Consider the following 8175-nt stretch of genomic DNA (forward strand, 5'->3'; position numbering starts at 1 on the left):
TGATTGCCATCCTGGCTACTGGAAACACCAAATGGGCCATAAAAGCTTTTCAAAATACTTACAGTAAGTAATTACTGACATTATGTAGAAGAGAGCATGCCATTTAGAAAGAGTTTTCAGTAAAAACATTCCCATCGTCTTTGGTTATAACAGGAATGTTCTCCCAGTATTGTTACAGCTGGAGCAGAGCAACCAGACACAGCTGTGTGGTAAAGCATGGCACTAGTTAGGTTGTGGGGTCAATTCTGATTGGGACCATATATCAGTACAAACAAAATAATGTGTGCAATCACTGTATAGTAAGTTGCTTTGGATAAAGATAAAATATACACTTGACGTAGATACTGGACAAGGGAAAGGGATACTTTGCTTAATTTTCCTGCAAGTAAGCCAAACCAGAAGGAACTGTTAGTAGACTGTATGGTATGTTAGTGTGTTATACCTCCTCCACAAGGTGGTAGTGCAGCATGTTCTAAATGGCTAAATGAATCAACCTAAATCAGCCTACGTGTATGTGGTAAATCTAGTGCAGGGTCAATTCAATAACAATTGGAACTTTTAAACGTATCATTCAAGAAACAAAACCAAGTAAGCACTGTAAGAAACGAGCAAATACATTTTGTGTATGTAATGTAATGTCATGTCATGTTAATGTCATGTTCTGTTTAGAAAAACATAATCGCTGGCCAGCTATGCCCAATCATCATACAAATTTCCTCAATTGCAGGAACAACAAATACACAGAGATGTCCTTTTCCAATAATTTGATTTATTTGACAGATAAAAACAAGGTTGAAAATGAAATCAGCTTACAAATGTATACACATCACTTGTAAAATAAGTTGTAGGCATATTTAATTATCGGAAATCTCATAATAATCACGTATATTTTCCAAAATGACTAAATATACAGATCTTTATACATCTATGTCCTTGTGGACGTAATCAAAAACACAATTTGCAGGTTTTCGCATTGAGCTGTTCAGCGGGGGCGTTCCTTGACCCACCCCATTGAAAAGCTTGATTAAAATGCAATGGCTTCTTGGTATGTGAGGTTCGAGAGGAAAAGCAATCTACCTTTGTGTCTTTAAGTAGTCCTCAAAAACTTAAATAAATATCCACAGCCATATGGCTTTCTGTACCAGCATTACATCCACTAGTGTGATTGAGCCCACCTGCGTACCAAGACGAAGATGATATGAAGGAGGACACCAAATAAAGACAGGGGCGCATTCATACACATGAAGACAGCAAATTAAACTCCAAGACCCCCCCCCCCCAGCAAAACTCACACTTACTTGCCATGCACACATATAAAGATACATACTTATACGTATACTCATTCTGACTAAAAACAGTAAACCTAAAAGGATTGGTGAAACTATTCCAACAGCGATGGGAGGTTCACAGGTCGCAGCATTGTATGTTTTTTTATTGTCTATTCCCCTGGCTGTCATTGTCATAGCCTGCACCTCTCCTGCTTCTCTGGATATAACTGGGGGGTGGGGGTGGAGGGGGCCTTGTGTGATGTCACTGTTATCTGGTATCATATTTGTCCTTACTGGCAGTATCGTGCAGATTCCTCACATTGATTAGATGGAGGTTTCTATTTTTGTGCTGTCTCATGTATTAACTGTTCCTTGAAGCTAAAACCCAAAAAAATCACTGAAATTAGAGCCTACATTTACAACCACTCTATTCATCCGTTCTGCGTGGAGTGATTCAGAATGATGCAGCGAAGCGGCTTACAACAGAGCACAGGTCTCTCTGATGTTTACACAGACGATGTGGGAGGCTGTAATGTGACACAGTGTCGTCAGATCTTTTGCTGAGCCCAGATGATGTGTTAACCTTCACACAGTTTGAAAGGGAACTGGGCCCTAAGCAATGTCAGGGTAGGATACATAGACACACCATAACAAAACATTTCCATATGAACGCTTTTATAGAAGGAGACAAGATTTCAAAAACAAGATTTTTTTTTGCTTTTTGCTTTTTTAAACAACTGCAATATTAAAATATGGACACTGTTGGAATAGGTGATTGTCCAATGAGCAATCTAAACATAGCAGGCTCCTACTTGAAGTTCTGAGAACCTTTACATAGTCATAGCTAATGCTATATAAAAATGTGGGTAGAATCAAGGGTATGAGGTCTATTTTGTATTGCACATACATATATAGCATGTTAAGAGAAATACTTATTCAAGTTTGCATTTATGTTAAACAAATTCCCAGCACAAAAGGTTTGCACTAAAAGAAACAAGTCGCAGACAAACAGACATAACCTAAAAGGATGACATCAGAGTGTGATGATGACAACAACTGGACAGCATGGCATAACCATCTTCCCATCTCCAGCTTCACTGTCCATGTCACATATTGTATTTCCATCTGCTTCAGCCGAGGCCATGTTAAGGCTAGTGGAGGGGAATCTAATTGAACCACCAGGTGTGTCTTCTAGTGTTCTTTTTGCTTTGTTGCTTCTCCCTGTCTGGACTGCAGTTAGTCGATGAGTCAAAACCGCAACAACGGCAACACTAGGGTCCACCCCCGCCCCCCCATCCCCCCATGGGTACACAGAGAGGAGAGAGCATCCCACCCCAGCCTCAGAGAGGGGGGAACACTGGGTAGATAGTGCCCTCAGTCCGCCTGGTCGTTGTTTATGTGGGAATAAGGGGGTGGATTTCTGGATTAGCCTGTGTGCGCTAAATGGACTAAGATGCAGTCTGCTAGCTTTACACTGGGCTGATTGGGGTTCATCATCACCTCCCCCCCAGACACAGAGGGAATCAGATTGATCAACTGGGCTACGAGTGAAGACAGGGCTGAGGGCTACAGAGAGAGAGGGCAAAAGAGAGCGCAGAGGAGACAAAGAAAGAAAGAAAGAAAGAAAGAAAGAAAGAAAGAAAGAGGCACAGAGGGAGAATGTGAAAGAAAATGAAATACATGAGGTGCATGGAGGCTCCACAGGGCCAGTAAGCCAACTGAGACAGGGACAGCCAATGAGGTGTGAGTGTTGTGATGATAGTGAACAAACGGTCCTTTCACTAAGTGGCTGAATACACACAGGTATGGCAAGCCCCGGCTCAAACTCAATGTCTGTTAAGATAGCCTGACTAGACCCTGAACAGAGACATTCTCTATCATTCTCACCAATCACTCTTCTCTCCTCTAGAGGTGTTCACTTCACATGTTCACCTCAGGATTGCAATGTGTGACAGCGTATGAGGGCTGGGCTCTTAAAACAAGACAATACAGTACACAGGGGGGAAAGGGTGGGGGACATACAACCACTGGGGGACGACAGCATGTGGCCAACATCCATGACAACACCAGCAGTAAAATCTCTTCAACAACTGATAGAGATATCATCGAAAGGCAGCAGTATATTTTGGATTTATCTATGAAACGATTCCTGAATCTAGACAGAAGGCTTAGCAGTAAAACTAGCGTTTTTCCAGGATTACTCTTCTTTTTTCTTTTCTTTTTCTCCTTGAAGGCACACAAACTACTGCAAGTATAATCAAGTGTGCAAAAAAGCTTGGTTTGAGATCATCTCGTTAAAAAAGAAAGAAAGAAAAAGAAAGAGAGGAAAAAAAGTGTATCTTTCACTTGAGGGAGGACCGAAGTTATCCAGAAAGGTACCAGGTCCCAGTCCCCTTTCTAAAGGCCTTGCAGTGCAGAGTACAGGGACAGAAACATGTGCTTTACAACCAATGCAAATGACTCTGCGATTTCTATTGGCACTTAAAGTAAGCATTAGTGCAGACAGAAGCAGACTCCTTGCACGTGCTGTGCACACCTGCTGTGAGGCCTCATATCTGAGGAGAAATCTACTGTTTGTTTGGGTTGGTTCATTTTTTGGGGGGGGGGAGAGGGAGAGGGAGAGGGCCTCACTGGACCATGTGTCTCAAGAGTTAGTTTGGTGAGTGCGGCCCATCCTGAGACACAGAGAACACCCCTCCTGTCAGGGAGCTCTGGTCTGGACCGGTGGCTGGATCAAATCAACCGACCCACACAGTCACACACCTAAAACAATGACTCTTTAATGGTAGACAATAACATTGAAAAGCAGCACTTGGAGTCCCTCGCTTATGTTGTTCAAATCTCTCCTTTATAAGAGCAGCGGTAAATCCTTTATCCAGTACTCCTCATCCCGCCCAGTTTGGTGTCTGTCGCCCCTCCTCTCCACTATTTCTCGTTGATGGGGGCCTGGGGGTTGACGATGACCTGGATGACAAAGTCCTTCTGGATCTTGGTGTCCTGCAGGCGGGTCTTGTCCGTGAGCAGCTTTCCAGAGAAGAACCAGCGCTGGTGGTTGGCGTCGATGTCCTCCTGGGCCTGCAGTTGCTTCTTGAGCTGCCCTATGGAGTCAGACATGCTGGCGCTCATGCGCAGGTCCTTCCCCGTGGAGAGGCGCACCTTCAGCTGGAACTCCTTCTTGGGGGCGGTCGTCGGCTCGGGGCTGTCGCTGGGGTCATCGTCGCTGCGCTCTGAGATCAGGTTGACCGGCGGGGCGAGGCAGTACACGGGCAGCTGGTAGCGGTTGCCCAGCTCGTCGTAACACTCTGTTAGGGACCCTGGAACAAATGATAGAATTATCACAATCACTTGCCGTGCAGAAGTGTTGTTCTGTCCACTACAGCTTGGGCATGCTGTGTGTGTGTGTGTGTGTGTGTGTGTGTGTGTGTGTTTCTCACCATGTGGCAGTGTGATGCTGGCTCCGTCCACTATGGCCTGGGCCAGCTCGTGGTCGTTGCATTCCAGAGCCACGGCGGCCGCCTTCAGGGCATCCCAGATCTCTTTGCGCCCCTCGAAGGCCGGGGCTGTGTCCCAGAACTCATCCCTCTTGCTGCGGAGCTGGCCCTCCGTCATGGGGTAGTCACTCTTCCACTTGGGCTTGTCCTTCTTTAGAGGCTCGTTACGACCTGTAGGGACAACAACAACAAAGAGCAAACTCAGTACGATAATAGCGAACATCAAACTAACCACTTAGTTTTAGGATTTTAACTGATTGCGATGAACATACACACATTTCTCTAAAATATCCTACATGTTACATAACACAATTTGGCTTATTCAACCCTCCCCCCCTGTGCATTGTTGTCATCCATCATTGTTATGAAGTTATATCATAGGCATGTCCAAGGGCATCCACGTGATAAACACATTCATCTTAGGTTATCTAAGCAGGGTGCCATGGTGTACTTTGCACATAGGGAGTGTCTGCATGTCTGGCACGTCAACGGTCCACAGTTATGGAGGACATGATAGAGCAAGAGAGGGTGTCCCACATCCCTTCTGCAATGCTGTCACTAACCAGCACAATACATGCCTTGTGGTCATGTCTGGTTATGATGAGAGTCATGTTAATACACATACAACCATACCAGGCATAGACAAGACATGACATTGCTCTGCCTAGGCTATGCCATGGCCTGCCTTTGGCTGGAGCAGCAGTAGTAGCTTTATTGCATACTCCATCAGGTGACAGGTAGGTCTATACCCCTATAATCCTCATAACAACCACAGGGCAAAGTTCCAGTATTCACTGAGCCTGACAGAATGAATCAGAGCAGCCTGGGGAGCCATAAAAACAGGCGGTAGAAATGCCTACGAAGAGGCATCCTACAAACAGTGGTGTTGTTTGGACAAATCCAGACATAGCATCAGCACCCCCCCCCCCACACACACACACACCCGATGCCATTCACACTCCACATAATGTGATTGTGTGGCTATCTCTGTGTTGCATACTAGGGTATGAGAATGAGCAGTACCACGTTCCTCTTTTCAAAACTGCTCACTTGGCACTGTTGCAACAGTTCACAAGAAATGTTAGTTTGGGCCTGTAGTTGTCCCTGCATGGGCGAACACAGGAGAGTAACAGAAATACTACATGGTCCCGTTCATGGATGATACTACTATAGAGTGAAATGCTTCTTATTCGGTCATAGAAAAAAACTAACAGAAACCCTAATTACTCCCTACAGCCATATCAGGATTTAAAATTAGACTGGGGTCATTCAGAGTGTGTGGCAGCCTGCACATGTAGCCTATATCTGTCTATGAAACATTATCCATTCTCTTGGTTGGATCTGCAAACCTATCATTCGGCAGCAATGCCAAAGAAACACTTTACAGCATGTGTTGCTGTTCAAGTGGTCCTTCGCCTCTCTTGTTAGCATGCAGAGCCTTTTAAAAAGCATCCTGGCTCTGTCTCCACAACACAACAAGAGGGCTTAATTGGATGCAGACATTTCCGTAAAAACCAGACTAACTGACAAGTAGCTGACAGAATGGTATGAGAGGAGGTCCGGGGCAATGGTGTCAAAACTGGGCAGCTGACTTTTATAGTCTGCACCACTGTGTGACTTCAACAACTCTGACAGTCACAGGTACTAAACAGTCCTAGCTCCAGTTCCACACCACAGGCCAGCAAGCAGTTAGAAAGGGTGGAGGAAGCAAGATGACTGTCGTCCTAACAGGATCCGTCAGGGTTTTCTCTAGTCCTCATCGACCACTAACCAAGGCCACCAGCAGGGAGGGGCAACAAAGACAGTTGCCAAGTATCTAAAAGGTCGCCTTTCCTGCAAACAAATTATTTATAGTGCAGGCAGCTTACGAGGAGTAATCAGGAGGACTCGGACACACACGGTGTAGGATTTGCAGTGCGGTGTCTAACGTGGTGGGTTTCCTTCCACTCAGGCAAAGTGCTGGACGTTGGGAGCCGACGGGTCAGGCACAAAGCTGTGAGCCAGACGCACTACTCATAAAGGATATGACTCACACACTCAGTGTAGCCTAGAGGACAGGCACGGATACAAAGCCAGTGTAAACTTGCCCGCCAGTTAAAGTGTGATGTGTCATATGTCAACCCCCAAACCAACAAATAATTTGGAAAATGTGCAGGTGACCAGTCCTTACTGAGTGGGCATCTCCCCTCTCTCCATATTGTGAATCAATGTTGCAACTGCATGAGAGAGGAACATTACAAACACATGAGGCAATAGCAGGGTGTGTGCTCCTCACACAAGGCCAGTAAAAGTTGCTCAATGGTTTGTTGAGGTTATGAAGAAGCATATATATGTCCCATTTACGTGTTCCAGCAATGCCAGACATGATTGCATCATAAAAACACAGTCTTATATTGTTAAAGTATAACGAAATTCCACTAGACATGGGCCTGTGTGGCTTTACAAGCATCATCTGTGGTGCAAAACAATACGCTGTAATCTTACATCATAGTTCCCTCCCATCCCCCAAGATAAATGCAGGGTGGATTTCTATGCCTGGAGGCTTTGGGTTTGCTTTTACCCCTGCAATGTCAACTGTTAAAGTAGGCCATTTCTAGAGCTGAACCAACACTCAATTGCACAGCCATAGGACTACAGCCGATCCCAATATAGGAATATCTCTGACAGACAAAACTAGGCTAAACGCAGCCAACACCAATTTCCTAGGAGCACATACTCTCACCCCTGTAATTGACAATCTTATCGCCCCCACCAAAGCAGTCCTCAACGTCCTGCTGCTAAAGATAAGCCTCGATGAACTCTGCCTGGTCTGCCAAAGCTCCATGTAAGATCCAAAAAGCTATTTTGGAAAAGCTGCCCATCAACTAACCTCAGTCTCTGTTGCTAGACATACAGTTTATTAAACACACAATTTAATAGGAACAGAAAACACATTCTCAAAATAACCCATGTATATACCACACATACACACCAATGTAGTTACAAAGCTAGCAATGACACAAATTAACTTCTAGAGGGAGCAGAAGAATAGCCGAATTATACCAAATTAGCGTTTGTATTCAATCCTATCCGAGACAAAGTCCTTCTGGGAGAATGACACATCATGACACACACTGTGTACAACTTCTCCTTGGTGTCACGTGGCACACACTGCATGTCGACCAGGTGCTTTCAGTCTAGGGATGCACTTAACCGATACTGACCAAATTTTGGCCTAAAATGTTGGGTTGAGAATCCGAGATAGGGAATGCCTAACCGATCCGATGCAAATACTGTCATAAACTTTCGGCATCACAGCTGAGATGACACGTGGGCGAGGCGACAACAATAACAACCATGACTGCGGTCCGGAATTAGAAGAATGATGCCAAGCATAGCACATACACAGCTGTTTCAAAAAAGGGGGGGAAATGCCT

General features: G+C 45.0%; 1 protein-coding gene across 1 annotated transcript in view; it reads right to left on the reverse strand.

The window, feature by feature from the left end:
• Window positions 1–2475: 2475 nt before the first annotated feature.
• The window catches only part of ubtd1b (ubiquitin domain containing 1b), an 8342-nt gene continuing 2642 nt past the window's right edge, over window positions 2476–8175 (reverse strand). The window contains exons 2-3 of the mRNA XM_080541627.1: window positions 4703–4930; window positions 2476–4582 (exon numbers count right to left, since the gene is read on the reverse strand). Of these exons, the coding sequence (XP_080397753.1) occupies window positions 4194–4582; window positions 4703–4930 (617 nt within the window). The 3' untranslated portion in view covers window positions 2476–4193. The remainder of the gene's footprint in view (window positions 4583–4702; window positions 4931–8175) is intronic.

Source organism: Nansenia antarctica (genome assembly GCF_963989245.1).
Source record: "Nansenia antarctica genome assembly, chromosome: 11".
Taxonomy (NCBI): Eukaryota; Metazoa; Chordata; class Actinopteri; order Argentiniformes; family Microstomatidae; genus Nansenia; species Nansenia antarctica.